Source organism: Harpia harpyja, chromosome 10 (assembly GCF_026419915.1).
Source record: "Harpia harpyja isolate bHarHar1 chromosome 10, bHarHar1 primary haplotype, whole genome shotgun sequence".
Taxonomy (NCBI): domain Eukaryota; kingdom Metazoa; phylum Chordata; class Aves; order Accipitriformes; family Accipitridae; genus Harpia; species Harpia harpyja.
In genome coordinates, this window is record NC_068949.1 from 18,523,683 (window position 1) to 18,551,382 (window position 27,700).

Sequence of the window (27,700 nt, forward strand, 5' to 3'; positions counted from 1 at the left end):
TCAGAGTTCCAAGAGTCAGGGAAGAGAAGTTACAATATGCAAAATGAAAATACTCAACAATAACTACAGATTACATATACCAGGTACAGACAATTGCTCATCAACAGGACACAACTCCCAGACTCTTGTCAACACAACAATTTCTGAATAATTCTGTGGATTCAGCAGAGAACTGCTATGGAAAAACTAAGTTACATAAACTGAGTGATCACTCACACGTAAATCAACATGAACACCAAAAAGCATAGTCTGCAAAGAGTTAGAAGATAGACAGCTTTAATTTCATAACCTCTTCCTACGTACATATATTTAAGGCACAATCCAAAACCTTAAAACATTAACCATAGAATCTTTACTACTGTCAACGTTACTACTACCTTGTGACACTTGCCCTAGTGAGAATGAAACGTGGAACACATCTTCCTTAAAAACAATCAAGAAAAGAAAACAGAACTTGACAAAACTTCTTCAAAACAGTCTTAACTAGACACAATAACTCAAGGCTGTTCTCTCCACATATCAGGGAGTAGGCTAGCATGAACCAACTCTGCATACAATATATATAAAACTTGCATTAAAATGGCACATAATGTTTATACAAAATAAAACCTTAAATCACACAACTGTGACTTTTGTTCCATAAAACAAACATATTACTCCAGCATAATATAAGCAGAAAAGAAATAATGACCTGTCATTAATGGATTGCTGAGGGTATTATACAGAATCCTGAGCAGATGGCACATAAGCTTGATATTTATACTTTTTTGGCATTTATTACCTACTATTTTTGAATTGAGGATATATGCAATATTATCTTTTAAAATGCAATTGCTTTAGGAGAAACAGGTCATTACATATTTACTTATGGAGAAAAAAAGATGCTTTAAAGTAAAAACATGATCATAGCAGCTTTTTTAAGAAAAGCTCAGTGCTCCATTTAGTCATTTCCACCACACAACTTGAGTAGGATTTTCCGGTAGTCTCCTGAAGTATCACCCTGGAAAGAAACCCAGAAAAAGAAAAGTTGAAGACTTGTGCTTTGAAATAGAGGAAAAAGAAGTGTAAGCATCCTAAACACAACATTAACAACCAAAAGAGATGAAACCAGGGCTGAAAGAAAGCAGGTGTTAAACTCTTAAAAAAGGCAAAAAAAAAAAAAAAAGGAAAAATTAAAGAGCCTGCTAATTAGAAATCACTCTAACACAAGTACACAGTAAAATCTGCTCCTTCCATGACTGGAACCAAAAGTGTCCATAGAGAATAAATTTCTTTAGCAAACTGAATGTGGTATACAGGTTCAGCTAGGTACCTGGGAATAGTTCAATAAAAAAAAAACAACCACCTCACTGAAAAGCTATCTTCCAGCAAAAGGTATGGAAAAATTAATACAGAAGTCCTTTTCCTTGCAGTCAATGTGGATATTTTTCCAGGGGCAGCGAGTGAAAGTTTACTCTTTGTTATGTTCAAACGTTAAAACCAATGCCCTGATATCAAAAGATCTAAGGGTTTTTTTTCCCCACAATTAGAGAACATCTTTTTCATGTTGTGGGCAGTGAAAGTTAGTATGGATGCACACACAAACATGCAATTAATCACAAAAGGCCCCGCTAGCCGAGTTTTGCCTGCTGCTCTTAAGAGTAAAAAGCGTTCCCTGGGAGCTACTCATGAACTAGTTTTGGTTGATGAGGCTTGCCAATCCTTTTCACAGAACAGTTTCAGTTAGTGCATTTATCTCATCCTTCATCTTCAGGTATGACTGAAAACTGTTTTGTCCAGATAAAAATTATTACAATTGAGAGAAAGAGACACTTCAAAGATCAGGATAAATCCTGTGCATGCATAAAGCACAACCCACAAAATATAAAACTGTATTGGGTTTGCGTGGCAAGGTTTTGGTAGCAGGAGGAGTACAGGGGTGGCTTCTGTGAGAAGATACTAGAAGCTTCCCCAACATCCAATAGAGCCAACGCCAGCCAGCTTCAAGATGGACCTGCCACTGGCCAAGGCCGAGCCAATCAGCGATGGTGGTAGTGCCTCTGGGATAACAGATTTAAGAAGGGAAAAAAGTTGCTGGGGCACAGAAACTGCAGCCAAAGAGAGAAGTGAGAAGATGTAAAAGAAACAGCCCTGCAGACCCCAAGGTCAGTGAAGAAGGAGGGGGAGGAGATGCTCCAGGTGCCAGAGCAGAGATTCCCCTGCAGCCCTTGGGGAAGACCATGGTGAGGCAGGCTGTCCCCCTGCAGCCCAGGGAGGTCCACGGTGGAGCAGATATCCACCTGCAGCCCGGGGAGGACCCCACGCCGGAGCAGCTAGGTGCCCGAAGGAGGCTGTGACCCCATGGGAAGCCTGCGCTGGAGCAGGCTCCTGGCAGGACCTGTGGCCCCATGGATTGAAGAGCCCACGCTAGAGCAGGTTTTCTGGCAGGACTTGTGACCCTGTGGGGGACCCACGCTGGAGCAGTCTGTGCCTGAAGGACTGCAGCCTGTGGAAGGGACCCACACTGGAGCAGTTCGTGAAGAACTACAGCCCGTGGGAAGGACTCGCATTGGAGAGGTTCGTGGAGGACTGCCTCCCGTGGGAGGGACCCCATACTGGAGCAGAGGAAGAGCGTGAGGAGTCCTACCACTGAAGAAGATGGAGTGGCAGAGACTGTCCAACTGACCGCAACCCCCATTCCCTGACCCCTGCACTGCTTGGGGGGGGGGGGGTTTGGTAGACAATTTGGGAGTGAAGCTGTGCCCAAGAAGAAGGGAGGGGTGGGGGAAGGTGTTTCAAGATTTGGTTTTATTTCTCATTACCCTACTCTGGTTTGATTGGCAATAAATTAAGTTAATTTTCCCTAAGTTGAGTCTGTTTTGCCCGTGACAGTAATTGGTTCAGTGATCTCTCCTTGTCTTTATCTCAACCCATGAGCCCTTTGTTACATTTTCTATCCCCTGTCCAGTTGAGGAGGGGGAGTGATAGAGCAGCTTTGGTGGGCACCTGACATCCAGCCAGGGTCAACCCACCGCAAAAACATTCCTGTTTATGTATGCACAGAAAGGAAAGAACTGCTGTCCACTTTAAAAAAAAAAAAAAAAAAAAAAGAGAGAGAGAGAAGAATTAAGAACTTTCTTTCCAAGGATATTTCCAGTTCTACTTTTACAGAAATAAGAAGTAGAGTTTGTATACACATAACTGTGCACATGCATGCCCCATATTTACTGAAACCAAGTGTTGAGTAAGTTCAGCCCATTAAATGGGTATGGCCTGTTGCTGTTTCTGAATGGTAAAATTATTTTAATGCCAGATCAAAACAGAAGGGGGGGAGGGAGAGACACATACAGCTTTTCCACCAATGTCTCACTGTTTTCTACTCACACATTGGTGGTTACAGGGCATGTAACTACTGCAGTAGAAGCACATCTTCACGCCAGAGCTACACACTGGGAAAAAGCTTCTGCTAGGTGAAGCTCTGTGGTGCATGGGCAGAAAGACTATATAGCTGCTGGCAGAAGACTCACATCAAGACTTTTTGGCGCACATTATCCTTCACTATCTTTGCAGGATTCCTTCCAGACACCACCAAGTTGCAGCCCTTCAGCGTCAACAGCAGAAGTAAGTAGGGGCTTAACAGATTTGGCACCTTCATTACAAAGTAAATGAAAGGGGCACCACTTGCTCTCCTCCAGCTCTTATTACCCTCCCCATTGGCCAGGCATCCTCTTGACTGTTGCTACAGCTGTTAATATCAGTAGTAGGGTGGATCAACTGCTACAACTGCTAAAGAATCTGAAGTTTAGTCTATTTCCAAAATCTAAATCCAAACTTTCAAGAGAAAAAGGAGGCAATCTTTTAAAAGCATATTAGGAGCTTTACACTCTTTAACATGCACATGATGTAGAGCACCATCGTTACTCAGTTGGAGGACCAAATGGTTTCTACAAGATCACATACAGAGATTGGGACAGAGACCAGATTTAAGACCAGGTCTCTGAAACTCCTCTGGACCAATTTCCCTTTCTTTCCTTGTCTGCTGGCTTCCTGCCCATCTCTAGCTCATCTAGCCTCCACACAAAAGCAAGTGCTTTCTGTTCTCTGGCACTTCAGCCTCCACTCTCCTGACAAATGCAGCAAGCCAAACACAGCCAGCTACACTCAGTGCAGCTAACAGGTATTCAGCATAAGGATCCATGTTCTACTAGCAGAAAGGATGTCATGGTAGGGAACACAAAGTCTCCAAGTCTTACAGTGATATCTGCGTAGAGCGATCTGCCATACATCCGCTTGTATTCTGCACGTATGTCCAGCAGGTCAACCTCGCTGCGTGATACCATGATTCGAATCAAAGTTCTGTCTTTTGTTCCCGCTCCCTGAAACAAAAAAAACAACAATATAATGTATTAATAATGTGTGAAATGCTGGATGATACATCACCCCACAAACTAGCATAACACATTGACTTCAATAAGCTTGAACAGAACAGTCATTTCTCTGCACAAGAACAGTTAGGAAAAAGGGGGGGGGGGGTGTCAGAGGGACAGGGAGTCAGGAAAGTTTGGTGGGTTTAATTGCCTATTTATTTACTTCAGCTAGACATCCCTACTTAAAAACATACCAACTTCAATGAGTCTTAAGCATATTTGTGTTTTACCAAATGAAGACTTCTGTTGTTTCAGGTATGGCTGTATGCATCTCTTTGTTAAGTGGATCAAATTAACTAGATTTTTCCAGCCTTTCATAATAATGACTGCATCTTGTTAGTCATCTGCCCACTCAAAAATGTAATACCTTCAGCTGAACAATTCATCCCAATGAGCTGTACAAGCATTTAAAAAAAAAAACCAAACCAAAAAAACCACTAAATCCACACTATAAGTTTATGTATCTTGTTACAGGCACCTACCTTCATAGCCTTCTGTAATCTCTCTGCAAAAAAAGCCGGTGTGTTCTTGAGGCACTTAACTGCAAAAAGAAACAGTATCACAGAAATCAGGTATTCCTCCTCAATCAGAACTCACAGTCATTTTTTGAGCTTACCCTAGACAGTCACATGCTTTATTTTTAAATAAACATACACTTGATACAATGCAGCTTCCACTCCTTCAGTTAGTCACTGAAATAATTTTTAATCCAAACAGTAGCTGCAATAAAGTTAAAGAACCTATTACACATCATGGCTCAAAGCAAACTTTTCTGTCACTAGAAACCATCTAGCATGAGGCAGCCATAATGAATCTTTAAAGTTTAATGACCAGATTCTTGCTTATGAAGGGAAAAGAGGGCATAGGCAGGAGGCAGAAGGCTTGAAGGAACACATAGCTAGTGGTGTTCCTGGCTTTTTCCTAATTTAAGAACTTTTAGGCCATGCATCTGCAAGGTATGAAAAATTCAAGTGCTACCCTAACACAAGTTGGGAAGCCACCTATGACAGAAACCTCACCCTTATTTTGAAGTTAGTTACACTTTTTTTTTTAGCCACAAAGTTCACCAGAACTCCTGAAAAATTCTTGACATGCTTATGTAGTAATGACTGGATTTTATATTTAATTAGCACAGTTTATTAGAAATCTGAAAGAGCAAAATGTAAACCAAATTACTGTCATGTTAATCAGGATAATGAAAGAATTCTCCATCACTCATCAGAATTAAAATCTATATATTGATCCTATGTTCGTTACAAGTGAACAGTCATGCAATCTGTGGCAAACTACACAGAAAACAAACCACACCTGACTTATATTTTATAGCACAAAAAGGTATCAAAAGCAATCATGTAAAATCAATACAGAACAAAAGGGGTAAACCTAAACACGTATTTCACAGCAACACACATACTATATAGGAAAAAGCACTTTTCTGAATAGGAAAATGTAGATGAGAGATAGCAGTTCACCACGCACAACTATCAATGATATACAATTCAAAAACAAATGACAAATGAAATGCATGTTTATTCATCACTGTATTTAGCTAAACACCACACTTGCACTTTTAAGATGTTTGAAGATGTTATTGTAAGTTACCAGTTGTACAATCCAGAAAGCTTTAAAGAAAGCGAAATTAAATATTTGCAATTAGAAAACTGTTTTTTCCTGAAAATAAGGTTCACAGAACAAATGATGCTAACATCGACCAACATAGATATATATGTGTGTATCTACACATATATATACACATATAAATAAAAAAAACCCCAAACAAAATCTATTCAAGGAGTTATTCAGTGAATATTAATGACAATTCTTGCTCAAAAGGCTATTGACTTGTTTGCAAGCTACAGTCCCAATTCTGAATCTGTATCTACATGGAGACCTGTCAAGTGACTGCAAAGCTCCATGAAGTCAAAGGACTTCCAAACTCTGACAGGACAGTTTCTTCACTGAGGCGATCTTTTTCTACAAACACTGGGAAATACTTCTTTTCCCCAAGTTTGGTTTTCTAACAATACTTTTTGAGGTGACAGATTCTGAATCCTGGAAAAGGTCTGCAAATGTATCACATCAACAGAGCTGGACCCAGTTTGGGTCATGAAAAGACCACAATAGTGACAGCTTGGCCAAGCAGAGCAAGAACAATAGTTACATAGTTCACACATGCACAAGACAGGAGTGAAAAAAAGAGGCTTTTAAAATTGATTCCCATTTTGCAGGATTTTGTTAGAAACTACCATGAAAAAAATCCGCTGTGATTGAGCCAAATGTCCTCTCCCATCTTGTTTCCACATGATGCAAAGTACATTTTTCCTATTTATTTTGGTAGGATCTTTTTTGGATTTGCTTTTTTTTTTTTTTTGCTACATCACTTTTCTAGCTACCACATTCACAACCAAAGAACAACACTTTTAAAGCAGCAGCTCTAGGTATCACAGTAAATTCACAGTAATAAACAGAAAAAGAAATGGAGATGTAAAGAAGCAGTCTTGTCTAAGGGACAAGAGACAAAGACGAGAGAGAAAAAGAGGTCCACAATTTTATGTAGAATAAAACATTCCAAATAAAACTACTGCACAACAACTTGAGGCCTTGTCCCAACCTCATGAAAACTAATGACTACCTCCCAAAGGACAATAGTAGACCTGAGGTAAGTCTTTACTCTTCAGAAGTACTTAAAAAAGAAAGATTTAACAAAGCTGTAACCACAGGAGATGTGGAAAAATAACCTCTCTACAATCAAATTTAAGTTTTCTTTCTACTAAAAAGAGATAGAGGTAACTAATTGGCGGGTTAATGCCTATATTTTGCTTGATTTCCAAAGCTGTCCCAAATACTCCATTCTCACTGACTCAGCAGTTGGTACAAGTTCTCGTCACTTCTTAAAATAATGCCAAGTACAGTTAATAATTCTCTCCCCACTTTAACATGTGACATTTAAATTCTGCAGCTGCCTGAAGCAAAAGCTTCATCTGTCATTTTAAGGTAAGTTAAGTGGCCTGCTTTACTAACCACAAGTGACTTCACAGAAAGCTCAATGTAAAAAGCAGAAAACTGGAATTATTACTAAGAACATCATCCTTAGCTGGAGTCACAGACGCCACCATCTCAGCCAGTTGTAGTGGAATACCAGGAATGAACTTGCTAAGATGACACATACCTACTGCCAGCATGCCCTTTTCCAGGTCTCCAGACATTTCACGACATATACTTTTTTCAATGTCCCGATTACACATCCTCTGGTACTCGCTGAAGACTGTTGATGGAAGAGAAAGATTTCAGGAGTCGGCCTCACAAAAAGAGGTGGTAATGGTGCATGCTGGATGGCTTCATTTCAATCGCACTTCTGAACTTGATACTACAGTATACTTACAGAACTTTTAACATCTCAAAGACTAATACTATGTTATCAACCACACTGTTCCACTGACGTGTCATCATGCTCCTTCTAGCTTGTCTAGTTCTATCCATATTTTTAAAGGGCTAGACAAAGAAACCACTGTAAGGGAAACAGTGAAAATTCTTCTAGGAAAGCTTTGTGTCAATAAAATTAAGAAGAAAACATTAAGGTTCTCACATACACCCCCATCTCTTTTCTCTCCATTAAGTGCCTCAATATGTAGCACATTTCAAAAGTTCTATGTAGTTACTAAAACATTTCCACCACTGGTATAACACCTAATCACCAGCATGTAAAAGGGGAAGGGAAGGATTTCAAGTATCTTGTGCACACACAAGCATGCAAAATTGAAACAATTCCGGTTTTTTGATTCTTTTATCAGAGAAACATTTGAACAAGTATGTCCACTACCTGCTCTGATATTTAAGATGGTCATAATGTGCAGTTCTTGTGTACCCTTTCCCTCAGCAGAATTCACCCTGCTTTTCATTGAGGTATCATTACATTCATTTTACAGATGGGGGAAATTCAGGTACAGAGCAGTGTTGTTTGTTTTTATCATTACATATATTATCATTTTTATCATTACACACAACAGAATGAAGTTACTGTCTATGTAGAGGACACCATTACCTGCTCTGAGGTGGGCCCTGCTTCTTGCACACAGAATGGCATTGAATTTGGATTCATCAGTTCCTAGACGGTTCTCTCCAGCTGCATATAGCTCCTAAACACAGAAGGGAATTCACACTTCATTACTCAGAAAGCAGTCAGGCTGAAAAGCTGAGTTACAGATCCGCTTCCTTACAGCCTCCCCTCCTTTTATACTTTGTGTACTGCTGGAAAACAGAAGCAAGCAATAAATAGCAACTAGTTCTAACCTTCCTACAATATGCTATGCTTGCAGTCTTCCTAGCTTATTGAGGCATAAGTGCTCAAACACAAGAGCTCCAGATTACTAAAGAGGAAAAAACTGTTTTAAAAGTACCTGAAAACTGTTCTTCCTAACAGGGCTTACATCTAGCTTATAGTCTACACCTCTAGGTATGTTCTGTGATGTTCTTGTCTTTTGGCTAAGGCATATTATGTACAAAGCTACTTACATTACTATTTATATGACAGTAGTGCACTGAAATGATCCGGGGTTTTCTCTTTGCTACGTGGTGAAGTGGAACACACAAAAAAAAAGTAACGGGGCAAGAGTTACTAGGTCCAACTACCTTATTTGCTGTAAAAATCCAGAGTTCCTTAAATAACAGGCAAAGGCTAATGCAAGTGTTGAACAGATTAAAATTTAATCCACACACGCATCACCATAAATCTCTTTGGACCATTCCCTCAATAACCAGCACAATGGAGTCACCCAGCACCCAGAAAAGCCAGAGAACTGACAGAATGAGAAATAAAAAACCCCTATGGACTCTATTCCCAAGAGCTTCATCTCTGTAATGGAGCTACATGGCTCCAGTGCTCTGTCAGGGCTTTTCATATCACTTCCAACCACTGAAACATAAGCACTACATCAGAAGTCACAAGGTGTCCAAAACTAAGAGTAAGCAGAAACCACACAGTCAAATTTCAGTGTATTGAGTTGACTATAGTTAGAAATTATGAAGAATTTTTACTGACCTGCACATCTTTTTGGACAAGAGACATGTCAACACTTGTACTTTCATCTCTGTTTCCCTGAAAGAATTTGAAGATACAAAAGTGTTACTGGTGGGGCTTTTTTTTTTTTTTTTTTTTTTAAATCAAAACAAAACCTACAAACACACACAAAACCCCCAAACTCTAAAACCCTGGCATGCAAGTACCTGAGAAAGTGAAATTAAAAGCCTCTGAAAGTGTCCAGATGTGTCACTTTTTATTGCTTCCTCCAGAGTTTTCTTAAATTCTGGAAGAGACACACAGTCATGAAACATCACACACCCCTGTTCATTTCCTAAATCATATTGTCAGTCAGTGATTAAGGAAGAAAAGGAAGAAAATTTTGATGGAACTGTAACAAATCTAACCTGCTTTATAGACTCTGTTGAGTTCCTGAATATGCTCATTACTGCGAGAAGCTAAGATTTCAATGAGACAATTTTCATCTGTGCCAACACCCTAAAACAAAGCATAAGAGAAAACACACTCTTCAGATTCTCATCTTACTTCTACAACCTAGTATAAAGAAATGTAATAAAATTATACAACAAAATACAATTCAGAATATAATCTTATAGGAGAAGTCAAAGCAAGTAGTTTAAATGCTACTTATAACATGTTTCCAAGACACAGATATGTATTAAAGATACAAATTGAACAGATAATTAAAATAATTATGAAAACAAAATTTCATTTTAAAAGTCATAATTCACACCAGATTTTAGGCATTTTAAGAATCAATTTTTTCTACCATTAAAGATGAATTTGTTAATTCTAATAGTAACTTTCACTAACTTATAGATAGCAGTTGCAATTACAATACAGCTAATATTATTTCATCCTCCTACCTACTTTAAAATTGTGGCCAAAGAACATGTAAATATACGTACTGACTCAGTAATGGAAATATTTTATTTCACTGTCATTTAAACATTGTCTTGATATACAAATGTTTGACCTGTTTTTATTTTAAAAACCTAAATGTTTATAAAATATTCTGATTGCTTTAAGGAGAAAGTACTTAATACTTCCATAATATTTTAGAAAAGGTTCAGCAAGGACTAGGAAAATAGGCTTTTGAGGTGGGGGAAAAGATAAATAGAAGGCACACCCTGCTCAAAATCTTTATGAACCTAGTTTTTGGAACTATTCTTGAGCACTCAATGTAAAGTCACTTGAAACTCTAAGTTGAGCTGTATCATCAGTTGCATCACAGCTCAAAGCAAAAACCCAGAAACAAGGCACGCCATGCAGTAGGTGGCTTAGAAGAGAGCCGCTTCAGTGGCTTGCTCCAGACTATGTAATAAATGAACTGCAGAAACTGTTAGGAGTCAGTTTCTGTCTTTTTTTGTGTATTTATTTATAAATATATTTTTGTTACAACACAAACCTATTAAATGGTCTTTACCTTTAACCTATGGGAATAACATTTCACAATTTTACTATCATATACCTCCAAGAAACAGGGTACAGATCAGTCAAACAGTGGGTTGAATATCTGGATGGAGAGGAGGCAATGTAAGTTCAAGCTTTTAAAGTACTACCAAAAATTTTATCAGCTAAAATATTTCCTCTATCTTATAAATTTGTATCTCCTACACAAACCTTTATAGCTTCCTTGATTTCATAAGCATCAAACATGACAGGTGTCTTCATCATTGCTAAGATTGTCCTCTCAAAGTTACCTGATAGCTCAGACTTGAGATCCTTGATCAAATCCTAATGAGAAGTAAAAACAAGGAAAAAATGCATAAAGACCAAAACTGACAAATGTAAGCACCAAAATTGTGGAGCTTAATTAGAATTCTTTATGCGTAAGCATCAATAATGTATCTTCAAAGTAAAGCTCTGAAGTTCCACTTAACAACACTAAATCCAGCGTAATTGTAACATGTACATCTAGGTAGTTAAGGTCCAATTAAATAGACTGCACAGACCAGTCAAAGTAATCATCTAGCAGAGAAACTGCTTTATATGTTTCATCTGAAATACTGCATGAAAAAGTCAAGAGTGGGTAAAAGCAGAACCCTAAACAGGCTATGACTTGTGAACCATCTTCCTCTTAAGCAACTTCCAATCTTTTTTTCCAAACACTGTCTTCTGACTTCCAGTGAAGTCACTTTCTTCTTCCTTCTGTTCTCATGACGTATTTACCTTTCCATAAGCAGTTTTGAAGGACAGGATGATCTGCTGGCGTTGCTTGTTTGAACGACTTCCAAGACAATCGATAATAGCCTGCTCATCGGTTCCTGTACATGCACACAGACACCACAGAACGAGCATGAGTGTCATGTGAGGACTCAGCTTACTGTTTCGATTTGATCCTATCTCTCCTAAGCCCAACCGAAGGACATGTATGCCTTTAATTCATCTACAGTATCTCCTCTTGTGTACAACCACAGAACTTCAAGCTCTACCTCCCAATCATAAAAAACACCAACCCCAAAACCAAATACTAAACTCAGGATGTTATTTATGCCTACATGAACTCCAATAATTCTTCTGCTAACCAAGGACAACCACATGTGAAGTAGCCCACTCAGTACACATGTAACAATGGAGAAAGATCAGTGCTGAATCAAAGCTGCAATTCTACTTTTAACTGAAGTGTAAATCCACAGACTGCTCACCGAGTCCCTTCATGGCCTTCCTTAAGACTTCTGCATCCCTCAGAGGGTCAAATCCCGGTGCATCAGTGACTGTGCCTCGGCTTCCATGCTAAAATCAGACCAAGTTGAGTTGCATATTAGTGTTAATCAGTAAAAGACTGTGTTTTACTACTTAGGAAAGATGACCACCGATGCCAATTGTCTTTTTGTTAGAAAAGTAACAAAGAAAAACTCAAAGAAAACTCCACCTTAAACAATTTGTTCATTTCTATACCCAAATTATGAGAAAATGCAAGGTCAAGAAGGTTCACTGATATTAAAACTGCTGTCCAATTAATTATGGTTTGATGAGACCATATATACAACTGGCAGTGCTTTGTTAAGTTAGGAAAGGCAAATTTCATTAAATTTGAATTCATGTCAACTCTTGAATAATGTGGTAAAACAGCATTTGTTTCAAGCCATATGAGCCTATATTGCTTGCATTTGGAAAGCATCCATCTATCTCTTCAGCCAAACTTCTTTTCATGACTTTTTTTTCAATTTTAGGGTTGGTTTACACTTACATACACAACAAAAATGTAGAGAAACATATACATGGTCACATCTCAAAACAAAAGCACTGAATGGTCTTACTGTTACAGGAGAGACTGTAGGCCCTGCAGCTCCTGGGTAAGAGGGCATAGAAGGATTCACGGCTGGGCCTGGTGGATAATTTGGCATGGGCTGCTGCCCTGGGTAAGTTGCTGGTGGTTGTCCTGGATAGCCCACAGGCTGCTGACCAGGTGGTGGTGTGGGCTGGCCTGGCACAGTGCCACCTGGGTATCCTGGGTAAGGTGGCATTCCTGATGGTGGGTTTCCTCCAGGTGGAGGATACCCTCCGTAAGAGGGCTGTTGTCCTGATGGAGATTGCCCAAAGCCACCTGGAGGGACTGGGGGATAACCCCCAGGTGTTGAAGGATATGCGCCTTGTGGTACGTTTGTCCCTCCAAAGGTCCCTGCCAGGTTAGATGCCTGCAACGACAGCCAATAAAGCCAGAGATAGGAAGGTGTACAAATGGTTGAGTTTCATTGATGTGCTCAATACAATACAACCTTCCTCCCCACCAACACAGATAGGTAGTTCTGCATCCGCAAAAGACCTTTACAATAATCATGTCTTACCAGTGAGCAAGATGGAAGAAAACCTGTATGCAGTTGACTCTTGCTCTACTGTAATCAGCTGCCATACATCAAGAAGCAGAACCAACAGACACACACCTGCCACTGCATCCAGCATTACACACCACTCACATGGAAGAGTGCCAATAGCCACACACCTCTTATTCTAAAAACTTACGCCAATTAATCCCAGCAACATAAACAGACTTCTCTGTCCATGGCTGCGTTACATGACCACAGCATTATCTGAGTACAGGGATTTACTACGAGCAACCTCTGGCTGTTCTACAATGCACTAGATGCATTAGTAGTTTACAACTAGCAAAAGTTCCTGGACTACATTTGGAAAGACATCTGCAGAAACTGCCACAAAGATACTCCACTCCACAGGCAGTATGATCTTCCCACGTGAGACACTTGGACCCTCTTCTACAGAGGAACCAGAAGAACTGACATTTGATGATTGCAGCGTTCTCAGAAGCTAGGTGCTGTGGATATTGGTACGTGCACCCTAGATAGTTTGTTGCTCATTTTGACTGCTGGCTGCCAAATCACTTCATTTAATCATTGCCTCAGAAAGGCATCTGTAATGCAAATGTCATCCTACAAACTGTGCACTCGTTATGCAGCCTAAGAGATTTCTGAAGACTAAGTTGTCAGAAGTGTCACTCACTTCTGCTCTATGCAAAAAAAAAAAAAAAAAAAAAAAAAAAAAAGTCACACTGGAAACATCTGCCATCTGTTAAACTTCAGTGCTTATAAGAGACAGCTGATCCCATATTCTTTTCAGGAATGAGTCATTGATTCCTCAAATTGCACAGCCTTGTTCCTTATTCAGACTGGCCATAATCCAGGTAATAGGCAAAATCTGGACTGTGTTTGCCAATGTCAATATATTATCAGTGGACACTCGGTGTTAATAGTCTGTTCCCCTATTCCTCTGCACAGCAGAAGCCAAGTTATATTAATTTTATGTCCATGACTTTCGAAGTTAGGCTCTTAAATCAACATTTAACTAGTGGTCTGCTTTCCTAAAGTAACGAATAGCTTGCAGTAACCATTTTCTTCAATAGATATTGAATGTTCAACACCTAAACAGACTAGACATAAAGGCACAGAACTCAAGCGATAAATTTCTCAGTGGCAATGCCAGAAACACATCTTTGCACTTAAGGAAGTCACAGTAAAACACATTAAATGAAAGCAAACTCACCATTCCAGCCATGTAGTTGGGATTGAACTGACTGGCATAGCCAGCCACGTTTTCTAGACCAATTGGAGGTGGATTTGAAGGTGGATAGGCAGCACCACCCCAAGGACTGCTACCTGAAATCAAACACAGCTGTGCTGAAACAAGACACTACACCTTTTTAAACTTACTACTTAAGTTTCTAATGTAATGTCTGTTCAACACTAGCAGTTTGGGAGAAGGAAAATCAACGGAAGAGGTGCAGAGTAGCAGTGCAATTATGATATAAAGAGAGCCTCACTGGATATTTCTAATCACGTTAGTTATCATTGAATCTATAAGTTCTCATTTAAAACAACTCCAAACATATTTGAAGGTTAACACTCAAGAGTTAATATTGTAAACACCGTATTTTGCCTACAGAGTAGTTTCTCTTAAACTACAAAGTTGTCTGGGTATTCCAATAGGAAGATATTATTAATTCCTTTTAGGCTGCTAATTTGAGAGATGTCTACAGAGCATGACACAGTACATTCACAGCTACCCAAGTCACAAAACTTGGCTGCGCACAGTAGTACAGTCTTGTCTGCATAGCATTCTAAGCAAGCCAGAATATTCTGCTGAGAAATAGGATTTATCCTCCCAGGCTAGTTTGGCTTCTCACTGTACACTGCTTCCCCTTCCCAAGTTAGCTTGCCTAACCCCACATTTCACCACACCCCTGTGACTCCAGTTCTTTCTTTCTACCAACAATACTAACAAATGTAAAGTTCATTACTAACAACTGTAAAGTTCAGCCTGATACCAAACAGTAGTTACGTATTTCATCAGCTTTGTATTATTATAATTTATATCCTTTTTAACAGCCGTCTCCCTTCTATATACAACCATCTGCCTAAAAACAGTGAAATAGGGATAATGTCATAATTAAAGCCCTAATTTTTTGTGGGATATGGTTTTAAATTGTGTGACTGATTTCTCCCCGTACTCATTTTTCTCACCAGCTGCGTTCAAGACTCAGTACTGACAGGACACTGTTCCTTGACATTTATTAATTTAGGTCAAATTATGACCATCTCCTAGTGCTGTGTGCTTCATTTGAGGTGAATGAAAACAGACCTTATATGAGCACATGGCAGAGTACCCATATTATATAAATCAGAATCCCCAGCCAAGATAAAATAGGACTTAACAAGAGAGCACAGGAAACTTCAGTGAGTCACGAAAACGCTGCGCAGTCTTGTTCTTCCCCCATGCCACCCTTCCACTCCAGATAGGACCACCACTGCCATTTAATGTTACTTCACCTAAACAACTTACCTGGGGCTGTTGGTGGATATCCACCCGCCGGGGGATAGCCAGGGTAGCTCATTGCAAAGATCTGAAAAGTATGTGTGATACAGTCATGTTCTGTAATGCTTCACTAATTACACCACATAAAATTAACAGGCAACATGTTTGCAGTAGTCGGTTACCAAAATTTAGACATAAACTGCACAAGTCACCCAGGTTTCTCCCTGGGAAACTTCTTACCATTTCCTCTTGCTGGACCAATAAACATGTTCAGATTATCTAAACAGTTGTACAGTCACTCCTCAGTCTATTTTTTCTTACTTACTTCAGTTACTACTTACTGCTCACTTTGTCTATTATGTTGTTAAGGATGTATTACTTGAAAATGCTTACTTTATTGTGCTATTAAAGTCTCCAGAAGTTTGCAACCTATACAGAACAGTCTTATTAATCAAGAGTAGAAAATGTTCTGACAAACAAGCTACATCTTCCAAGTGAGTAATTGTATGAGAAGTGTTAGAAGGCATTTAAACACAAACGTCTGCAAAAGCGTAAGGTCAGAGTAAGAAGCAGAAGAGATACACTTCATCCTTACAGCATCACCATAAAAAATGAAGGGTTTACTGAGAGGATAAGATCACTAGAACAAATTGGATCTCTCAAAGCTGATAGTGCCTCTGTCAGCACAGAAGTGGACAAAGTCATTAGCTGTCCAAAACAGAAGGGGATGTCAAAAAGGACGGACAGCTAAATGAAGGACAAAACAACAATCATTTTCCAGAATACAGAAAGCCTTATTTTAAACAGAAAAACTGCCAGGAATAATGATAAAAGTAACTCAAGGAGCTTGTTGCAGATGAAGAAAACATCCACAATCAGTGTTAACTTTTTCAAGGTTATTTTTAGTGACAATCCCTAGTCTATTTTTAAACTGCCATGCAAACAGTATCCCTCGCCTTTCTTTCCCCCAAAGCACTGCCTTTTGCATCTGGCTTGTTTTGCTGTGTTTTGGATTTCAGCTGTGGAGTTTTGGTTTGGGTTTGGTTTGGGTTTGGGGGGTGCTGTTTTTGTGGGATTGTTTTTGTTTTGCATAATCACGATAACTTCCCTTTCTGGTTTGCATGGCTCTTTTGCATAGCAACACTGGAATGGAAAAACACTTTTTTTTTTTTTTTTAAAGGAAAATACAATTGGGAAATCTTCAATTTATTTAAAAACTGTTTGGACTTCATGCTACATGTACTCATTTAAATTTAAAAATAAATAAAATAAACTAGCAGAAATTACAACGAACAGAGCAGACTAAAAGTTATAACCCTACCTTACGTTTACTCCAGTGTGTAAAGTTTCCAACAGACTCAACAAGTAAGTGAACACAGTTTCTCAGCATTAGAAAAAGCATGTTTACCAGTAAATCTAAATGGAATGCCTTTAACTGGAAAAAAACTATTTCTGTGTATGCAAATTTAACTACTGCCCTTCCATTTGTGCCATTTGTTCACTCTCCATCCCCCCCTACAAACAGAAGTGTGAACTGGGATCAGCCAGGAGTATAACCGTTACCCCAACATTACACCCTTTTCCTCTTCCAATGGGTGTAACACAGTTAACAATTCACCGAGCTCCACACGTGAGGAAACCAAGCAGGACACACAGCTAGGAAACTTGCTGGCATTTTACAGAATCAGGCTTTAAATCAGTAAACTGTCAATCACAAATGGCTAGATTTAAACCTCAAGAAAGGTCTGGGGAAGTCAAAGCCACCTACAACCCTCATGGCCCAATTCTGCATATTCAACTGTAAGAACAGACTATAGATTAGCTAACATGACACCGTTCATAACCAGATTATATCTGAAGGGTAAAGGCTCACAGAAATTTTTACATCATATGAGATGCTTACGAGATGCTCTCGATAGCATGGTAAATGTATTTCCCACATTCCCTTCAGCCCTGGTTTCCAATGAGATCTTTCACTACAGTGCTATCTAGGAGTTTTGGAATAACTTAAATATCAAGGCTGCTGAAAAGACAACAAGCTTTTTATTATACATGCACTCCTCTACATGACTAAGCTCTATGTAATTTTTCATTGCATATGAAAACACAGTGCGTAAGACCTACAGCACCAAATCCAGCATACAATTACTGTGCAATATACACAAGGGGCACAACCTCCACACACAGCAGTCATCAGGGAGATCAAGTTTATTTTTCCAGGTGTGCCCAATGGCATACCTTACATTTAGATTTGGTTCCTATCTGTGTCCCTTTTTAATGCTAGAAGCTAAATCTTGGAAATAGGTCTCTCATGGTCATCCCTGTAGTTCTGCAAAATAATGGATTTTTACTTTTGAATATTCACTGATGCTAAATAAAGAGCATAAAGATATGGCAGCTGCTGCATGGAGTCTTTTTCAATGCTCTAGAGAGACAGTGTTCCAGCCTGAACATCTTCAAAATGCCACCATACTTCACTGCAACTTTACAGAACTCTATAAAGCCGAACACTTTAATAAAGTAGATGCAAATATGGTTATAAAACCCATCCAAAGAACACTTGGAAGATATTGCTATCCCAAGGGAATCACAACTGCTGGAGGCAATGCCTGCTGTTACACATACAAGGACTGTTAAACCCCCCAAAGCTCATGAGGCCAAAAAGCAAAAATTCAACATTTCTGATTAGAGCTGAAAGCAAAACACATATTCTCCTCCTCTGCTGGAAAAAGAGCAGGGAGCTTCCTCCCTCCTGGTGCTTTGCCATGCTCCTATCAGCCTGCACACAGGCGTGTTTGATTGCTGGAGGGAGCTGCCAGGCCCCAGCGTACGTGGCAGCAGGGGAGCTGCACAGTCGGCTGCCATCGCTGTCCACGCTGCCAGCTCTGCTCCACTGCTGCCTCCAGGCAGGTACGGGTGCATGGCAGTGGAGACAGAACAGGAAAAAAAAATTAAAAAAAAAAATCAAGAGAAGGCAGCCTGGCACTTCAGAGCCTCGATACATCAGTAATTTGCTTTACATAATAAAACATAGCCATGGTACTAAAATAAAAAAGAACAATTATTACTCAAGTCACTCAAAAAACAAACAAAAAAACCCTACAACTCAGATTCTTAGCACGCATAATGCTTACTATTACAGCATTGAAATATATTTTTTTTCTTCATGTGTAACCATAATTATTTTTATTTATTTATTTATTAGCTTCACATGTAAATACAATAATGACAGGATACTAAAAAAAAAATTATAAGATGCCTTTTCAATAAGGCTTTAGGTACAAATTTAAAGCAAAAAGGCTTGGGGTTTTTTTTTGTGGTAAAGGGTGGGGAGCAATGGGATAGGCGTTTTTCTTAGCAGGGTTGTTTTCTTGCTTTTAATCCTATGTAGAACGTTCCTTTCAAATTGAAAAAATATTAAAAGAGCCTTTAGCACTTAAAGCTGAGGTTAAGAAATAATGGCTAACTTCATTAGCAATCTGAAAAAAATGTTACTCTCTCTCTCTCTCTCCACGTTTCACTTGCTTCTTTTGAACACTGCATTTATCCAGGACTTTTCCAAGGGGAATTTCTCCCACACTGGTTTGATTCCAGGCAAACTAGATCCACAAACACACTGACTCACATTCAAAAACTTCCGTCATCACCACCTTTTCCATACTTCATCAAGTCTCTGTTGGCCACTTCTCTAACTTAGCAAATATTTAGCCCCCTAAGTTAACTTTCCCAACCATTCCCACAACCTTGTCTCCATTTCGTCTTCTAAGCCCATCTTCCCAAATTTCTTCTGCTACATCCACAACATCTTACTAAAACTTAGTGATGAGTGGCACTTGCCTGCTGACAATAAAGTGGTGACATAGGCCAGGGTACAGAAGTTGCAGAAGTCCACCCTGCTATACAAATACTGTCTGGGACAATACAGCAACAGCAAGGTCTGTGTTTGCTCAGCCATAAAAGAAGTAGTGCGTAAGAGGAGGAAAAAAATCCAAACACCCAAACCACACACGGAAAGAGGGAGTACCTTGAAGAAAATACAGAACAAATACTGATAAGGTCCTCTTCCTGTTCCCAGTGTTCACCCTGGAGGTCCACCTCAAAACTCTAAGTAAAGATCTGAGGTTTTACTCCTGCAGTGGACATCGCTGTCTCACTCCACATTGCAAGCCATGAACAGCTAGGGCTCTTGAGCATTTTCCTGCTGCTTTGGCAAAGATAAGAGGGAACAGACTTGTTCATAAGAGATTAATCTGTGACATACTTTCAATGGGAATCTTGAACATACGCTCCTCTGAGCCACAGCACAGCAGAAAAGGACTACAACTGGAGCTATTTGTAACAAAACTACAAATTACACAATAATGGCAGAAGTAAAGAATAAAATTGTAAGACTGTCAGAAAACTTCCGTTTCAAGGTGCAATAGAAACAAGCTCAGCAACCACATTCACACCCATTCCTGGAATTTATTGAGTGGCTGCTGTTCAGGCTCCAGCTATGCCAAGGTCCAATACTTTGAGTGCAAAAAAGGATGAAGAGACCATGACCTATATTTGTTCAAAATAATTTGTTTAATTATGCCTGTTTCCCAGGGAACACTGAGTAAAATTAAACCCTTGGCCTTTACTCCTCCTCCAGGTTAATTATCAGGATGTAGTACAAGAGGCTGCAGTACAAAAGGCTGCCTAAAGCTATAAATTACAAAACCTGCTTTGAGACCGATCCCTGATTATGAAACCAGCAGAACAGAATTTATCACCTTACAACACGCTGTAGATTTTCATCAGTAGCGAACTGAGGCATCCACCACTGTGCTTCTGCAAGACAAGGACAAGCCACAGTCAGCAGACAAGCTAACTGCTATTTTACCAGCCTGAGCAAGATTTATCTTTGACTTACGCACTGCAGCATAGAAGATGTTCTCTCCTGTACGAGGTGTAATGTTCTTCATCCCAACAGATAAAAAGCCCTGCAGTTTGGTTTTCCGTTAAGTCTTCTGTGTATGTGACTCCCTGTCTAGTGTTCCTTTCACTAGGAAAAAACTAATTTAGTAGAACGGGTTCCACTTCCAACAGGGCTTAATGTAGCTGAGTTCACGCCAGCCAAAACTCAGGAAACCTCTTTTACACAGAACTTATCATTCATAGTTTGCCTTTAGGAACCTTTACTGGTCTTCATCCAAAAATGTATACTTGAAGAGTACCAACACATCATCCATTTCCTACAAAAAGATGTTTCTTTAAAAAAGAAAAAAACAACCCATGGCTCTGAATAGATGGTAAAACAGAAATTCAAATAAGGGGTCTTTTTCAAACTATCCATTTGAACTGCTTGCTAGTATTACGAGTGAGGAGCACTGCCAGTTTTGATGATCCTTCTAATTCAATATCATCACCACCATCATCACAGAAATACTTTATTGGAAGATAATCTAGCATTTTTTGACCTGCTGGGGTAAGTGGGGGGTGGGGGGAAGCATCAGAAAGGTAGCACTGACAAGCCTTAGTCCAAGTAAGGTAGAGCAGAAGAGAGATGCTATGTCCAACAAAGAATAGCTGAATGGGAAGATGGACCCATAAGCCACAACCGAGCTGTAAAAATGTTAAATAAGAACATTCATTTAACTGATAACTTCCACTGACAGAAGCATAAACTGTGATGCTACAGACATACCACTGCAGGAGATGCTAACACGAGGCGATTGTGTCATGGATTCTAGACAAAAGTGCGAATATTCACACTTCAATTCTCAAACCTCTAGCAACAAGAAGTTAAATTTAAAACTACATATAAGATTATCCCACTTCAAACATTTTATACTGTTAAAACGCTACTTGAAGAGTAATTTGAACAGTGTTAGAAACACTCCACGCAACAGAGAAATGCATGAGAATATATGACCAAAATAAGATTCTCCAAGATAGTGAAATAACTGCTTTGATGGTACCTGCACCAGTACAAACTTTGTATTTCACAGAATAACTTAGGTTAGAAGTTACTTCTGAGATCATCTATTCCACAAGGAATTTCCCAGATGACTCACTGTGACCTACAACTAGTACCTTTTATTGCCTGCTTTTATTGGCTAGTGAGAAAACAAAACAAAACAAAAATGACACCACATTCAACTAAGACCTCAGAAGCCTGAAAAGGATAATTCTGATCTAACAGGCAACTCAGCCACTTCATGACAAAGTTCTTTGAACTCCTAGTAACAATAACCAGCATCTGCCACACCACAGCAGCAAATAGGGACCAACAGCTCCCATAACCAGCCCCCTTGCCTCCTTCATGAGACAGGCTCATCCCAGCTTGAGTGTACTCTCCTCTCACTGGTACATCTCCTTGCTCACTCAAGACCCACACCCTTCACAGAGGGTTAAAATTTGAAAGGACAAGTAGGCCAACCTCATATTCTAGCTGCCAGCAGAACCAGGTCTGCCAGAGATGGCAATGTAACACCATTCACCAGCACTGAACCAGAGATGACAAGAGGTTGAACAGAAAGACACATACTTTTGTGCTTGGTTTTATGGACTTTTGTCTTAAGGGTCCAAACAGCAGAGAACAGGGGAGAGGGGAAAAAGGTAGTATAAAGTTATGACTCAGTGGCAGCATTTCATCGTTGTGAAGATCCTGCTTATGTAGCTAAACATTTATTCCCCCAGCATATGGTTTCAGTCAGTATCTGTTACTTTTCTGGGAAGATCACAGACCTCTTTGGGTTTACGTATCAGTCCCTACATCTATACTCAAGGCAACAAAACCCAAAGAACTTCACTGAGCTGCACGGACTCTCAAGATCCATGTGCAGCAAACACCTGAGTTAAATTCCTGGAGCTTCACTTTGGCTTCCTACTCTGCCCTGACCCAAGTGCTTCCTTTTGTAGCACACTCTTGCAATGTTCTCTTTGGAGTATTTACAATACAGACAGTCAAAACATATATGACAACACAAAGACACTTTCCTAACAACACAACAAGCAAGAAATAATACCAAAATAGGTTTATGAGATGTTTGAAGAAATAATAGAATGAGGTTGTTCTACTTCAAACTCATAACTTGTCATATAAAATAATTTGTTGCAAAAAACAGTCATGCTATATAAATAGTCTGAATTATGTTCTCAACTGACTAATGCCTCAAGGATTTATACTCATCTATTTTAAGTTCTACCATGCAAGAACCCATTTTTACATCATCAGCGCAAGTCAGACTAGGTAAATACCAATTACTCCATTGCACAAAGTACACTCTGTGTGGGAAATCCTACAGAACTAAAGCAATAGTGTAACATTCAGTACTCTAAAACGGTTACTAGAAAAACACCTAATTGTTCATTTTACACCACCGATTTTTAATTAGCTGCTGTGCCCGGGCCTGAAGTGCAGAGCCAGGGAGTGGTCCCGCTGCGAAAGCGGAGGGCTCCAGCACTCCCCAGCCCTGCGAGGCAACAGAAACAAAAGGACAACTAAATTTTTCCATTAGGGCTCCTGCCAGTACTTCCTACATTTACAGTGTTCGGGCTGCAGAAGCAGCCAAATAACACCAAGCTGTTCAAGTGACAACTCCACAAAGGCACACTTACAGGACCTGCACGGGACCTTAGTTAAAAGCTGTATGGATGTACCCTACGCTGCACACAAAACCTCTATGCTCCGCACCTGGCTGACAGCCTTGGGACTCCCCAGCTGAAAGACAGGTAAATATGAGTGTGCAAATACATGAACTTTTTCTTAAAGGGGACAGCTTTCATGCTTTCTAGACAGTGAAGGGCTTACACACACAGCTGTCCAGCAATGCTAGGAAGATTATTACTTGTCAGTGAGCAAATGGATGTGCTTCGTTCATTCCTGACTATAAAGAATTACTGATTTTCAGCTGATTGATTAATTCATTCCAGGAATTGACTTATTCAAGAAAAAAACAATCTTGCATAGCAAACTAGAAAGCCAGGTATTTCACAACAACTGTAAACAAGGGAAGTTAAAAGAAAGTAAGACTATGGCCTTCAAATCTAGTCTGTGCACAGGATCAGCAAACTTTAACCCTTAAAGCTTATTACTGAAAGTGTTTTTCCCCCTAAAGTGTAACATTTGTAAGATACATTTAGTCTCCTAGCTAATAGAAAACTGAGTATTTTCAAAACACTGTCAAGTGCAGCCAATAACCAGTTATTTGGACTATAGATAGGCATCAACATTTACAGAATGAGTGCAATTTTCCAAACTTAAAGTTGTTCTCTCTAGCAACAATAAAAGGGATATTCACACCATCTGCTTTAGGCAACTTAAGCACCTAATTTAGAGCAACTTGCTAGGCCAAAGTCAGAAATCTAACATGCTTTTTTACCCAAGCGAGAGGTCTTTGGGAAAGTGAATTAGATGTATAAATTAATCACAGCTAGTATCGCTTTGCATGCATATTCACTGAATGGCTATAGTAAAGTTTAGCACAAACAGAGGCCTTGCAAAGATTTAAAACTAATTTGAATCTTTAATATGGGATTAATTTAGTTGACAGTTCTTAAACCTGCCAGAAAGAAGCTGGGATCCAAAAGCCTGGAATCGGAGGCCCACCTCTCCTAATGATTAAAAGAATACTAATCAATGGCTCCAAAGAAGGAAGGAAACTGTTAAGTCTAGTGCTTCCTTAAGACAACAGCTGAGCTAAAGCTAGAACAGAGCGACCTACTGGTGACACTTTCCCAGTGCCCTCAGAAAATAACCACCCATACTTTGTAGTAAAAAAAAAGCTTTTAACCTTCCCTATTACCAAATAAGACAGCATCTTCTCTCTCAAACAGACACCACGTAAGGAAAAAAAGGAAGCAATGTCTGGGAAGGACTTCTTTCCATTTCTTTGTATATCTTAGAAAAGAATGTTGCTACCAATCGGACAGCACAGTGACACTCTGCACTGCACAGGCAACAGCCAGGTAGCGGGACTGTGTGGGGCTGTGTTTGTTTTTTTTTAAAAAAACATGAAGTCTACTCAGTCTAAGTCCTTACAGTCTAATGGTTAGCACTGGTCCACACTCAGCATCTGTGACAGCTGAATAGTATGAATACAATTTCACACATACACACAAAAAACCAGCTGCTAAGCATAGGCAGGATTGGCTGCCTGCTCATCACAAGCACATAGTAAAATTGTCTCTTAGAAGGACACCAGCAAGTCCCACTCTGACCCATAACTGACTTGAAGCTTGTCCCAGCCAGGATCTAACCTCCTATCAAGATTTTGTAGTGAGCTCTGATAAAATCTGGAACAAACATGAAGCAACAATAGAAGTAATAAACTGTAAATACTTGCTGCTGCCCTTTTGCTTACTTATCTACCACTTGCGGTACTGCACCACATTCTCCCCAGCTTGGGGAACTGCCTGAAGGAAATTCAGCATTTACATCAAACACACCTGCTTTCAAGTAAACTGGCAACAGCAAAACCAAAGGGACCACCTCAGCTTTGGTGCGTGACAACAACTCAGTTTTCAAATGGGTGAAAGTGTTGCTCACAGGAGCGTAAACACGCAGCCTTTTCTTTTTCTTTTTTTTTTTTAAAAAGGCTTTTGCTACTTTCTTTGAAAGCAAACCAAAACAAAAGTCACTACATACAGCTGACAAGTCTCCACCCTTATTTCCAATAGTTTATATAATACAGTTTTATAACATATCCAATAAGGAACATGTTTCAAGGTAGCAGACATAAAAGTATGAAATAAAAGAAATTACATTGGTGCTGTTACTCAGTTGTATACTTAATTCAAGGGAAGCCTCTAACTGCAATTTGAAGCTGACAGAGGAGTTTCTATGGACGATTACACAGAGCCTTGGCTAAATATAAATTAAACTTTCAAGTTCTTAAAAAGCCCTGCTATTTCTGTAGCTGCCATTAAACCATCTGCTCTTTTTAATTACATCTCTGCTTTAACTATAGCTTCCTTTTTTTATCCCTAGATCGCTACCACAGAACTAAGACAGGCTCTATCTTAGCTCTGATTAATGTAACATTATTGAACAGACCCTCGAGACGCTCCATCTTCTGAAACTTGCTAGACATCTAGGAAACAGCATCTCCTGTGGCCTTCAAACCAGAAAGACCTCTTGGCTTGACTTTCTGTAGTAGATTGGATTATGTGTTTTAAGTTGTTATCTAACACTACAGTCTTTACAATATTTTTTCTTTAATATACTGACTACATAAATACCTCCATAAAATAGCTCCATCACACTATGGTTTTCCTATATCTTTTAGTGACTTTTGACATTTCACAGAATTTCCAGCCTGGCAATTCAAAACTTCTGGGGACTATAGAGAACAAGCTAAAGAAGTGACATAGCGTATCAATGAGTGTGATGACTACTCCAGAAATTTCTAAGTCCAGATTCACAGAGACGTTTTGGCTCTTAACCTCATACTGAGGTCAGGCAACAGAAAGGTACATAAATACCGTTGTTGACATAGACATAAAATCATTGGGCACTTCAAATTCTTCCTGAATCTGTACTATATATGGTATACCGTATTATATACGATGCTTTGGGGGCGCGGTGGGTGGGAAGAAGTCACAAGAGTAGCTACAGAGGCAATTTCAGGAAGAAGAAATTCAGCAGAAATGCAGCGGGGACTGGGCCACAGGCAAAACTGGAAGCAATGCCCAGTGCAAGTTATCTGCTTCATCAGTGGGAGGAGAGTGGTCCACATGACTCTTACAGCAGCTCTAAAACCAGGAAGTTAGAGAAATAGCCAAGCATTTGGGGAAAGCATTCATGCACTCAAGCTTTATAGCAGCCATGCACTATCACTGGTTTTGTACCGTTTCTGATGTTACTGTGCACCAGCAGAGCACTGACTCACTCAACAGAAAATATCGTGTGCTGGGGCAGGGGGGTGTCAGGGAATGAATCCCCTCACCTCCTACAGCAGCCAGGCTTTTAGATGCACAAAAACCTACTAAATAGCTCCTTCATCAAAACACATTGCACCACCACTTTTCCCTCTTGTAACTCTTCTCTTCACACCTTCACCTCAGTCCTTCTGCTCCAATGCATCTGTCCCCATTTCTGGCTGAGCTGCTCTCCATGCTTCTGCTGCTCCCTTTAGAAGATCTCTCCCTCAACCCTTCCTCCTTACCAGGAGGAGGCTTCCAGGAACTACCATTAATCTGATAAATGAGGAAAAAACATCCCAAGAAGATACTCCCCACTGCCCAGCCTCCCTTCTCCAGAAACAGGATGGAGACAGGGAAGAAAACTGCTTTTCTGAATATTGAGATGTTTATGCTGTTTTCTGTCTTACGTCTAGTTAGATACGTTTTCTGTCTTACACAAGCTATAGCAAAAGTTTAAGAGTTTCTGTTTTAAGACACCTTTAAGTACGTGCAGCGTAAGAAAAAGTAAAGCACATTACAAGCACTTTGTAGAAAGGGATGTTTGGTAAAAAAAGCATTGTATAACGGCTCTGACAAGACTACCATCTTAGGCTTCTTCCTCTTGTTAACCATATGCATCAAAATCACAAGCTCAAGATAAGCTGAGGACACAGGCAAAACACCGAACTGCAACTGCGAGAGCAAAAGACTCATTTTCCTCTGAAACCACCTCACGTGCCTATGAAGCAAGAGCAGCTTTCTACGAACCGCGGAGCTGCCGCCGGGCCCGACCTCCCCGGACACCAGCCCCCAGGGCCGCCGTCTGTCACCCCGAGTGCGCCACGGCTGCTGCCGCCCCCTCCGGGCGGACGCCAGCTCCCCCGTCACCCCGGGGACACCGGCCCGGCCCGCAGCCCCGCGCCACTGGGTGCCACTCGGCCCTCTTGCCCGGCCCGGCCCGTCGGTCGCTCCTACCGCGGGTCCTCGGCAGCCGCCGCCCCTCCTGACAGCTCGGTAGCGCTGCGAGGCGGTGGCAGCAGGAGCGCAGGAGGAGGAGGAGGAACCGCTGCGGACGCGGCTCCTTCCGCCCGCCCCACCGCCGGCCGCGGAGCGA

General features: G+C 40.2%; 1 protein-coding gene across 2 annotated transcripts; it reads right to left on the reverse strand.

The window, feature by feature from the left end:
* Nucleotides 1-259: 259 nt before the first annotated feature.
* Nucleotides 260-27,700, reverse strand: ANXA11 (annexin A11). 2 transcript variants are annotated; one of them, XM_052798893.1, is made up of 15 exons: nt 27,562-27,700; nt 15,742-15,802; nt 14,446-14,558; nt 12,708-13,085; nt 12,093-12,180; nt 11,617-11,711; nt 11,068-11,181; nt 9,831-9,921; nt 9,630-9,709; nt 9,445-9,501; nt 8,449-8,542; nt 7,576-7,671; nt 4,889-4,947; nt 4,233-4,355; nt 260-1,000 (listed from the first exon to the last, which is right to left on the reverse strand). In XM_052798893.1, exons 2-15 carry the CDS (start codon nt 15,791-15,793, stop codon nt 941-943), a joined length of 1,500 nt encoding a protein of 499 aa, XP_052654853.1. In that variant the 5' UTR covers nt 15,794-15,802; nt 27,562-27,700; the 3' UTR covers nt 260-940. The 2 variants fall into 2 exon arrangements, with proteins under 2 accessions (XP_052654853.1, XP_052654852.1); XM_052798892.1 differs by lacking the exon at nt 27,562-27,700 and adding an exon at nt 26,738-26,759.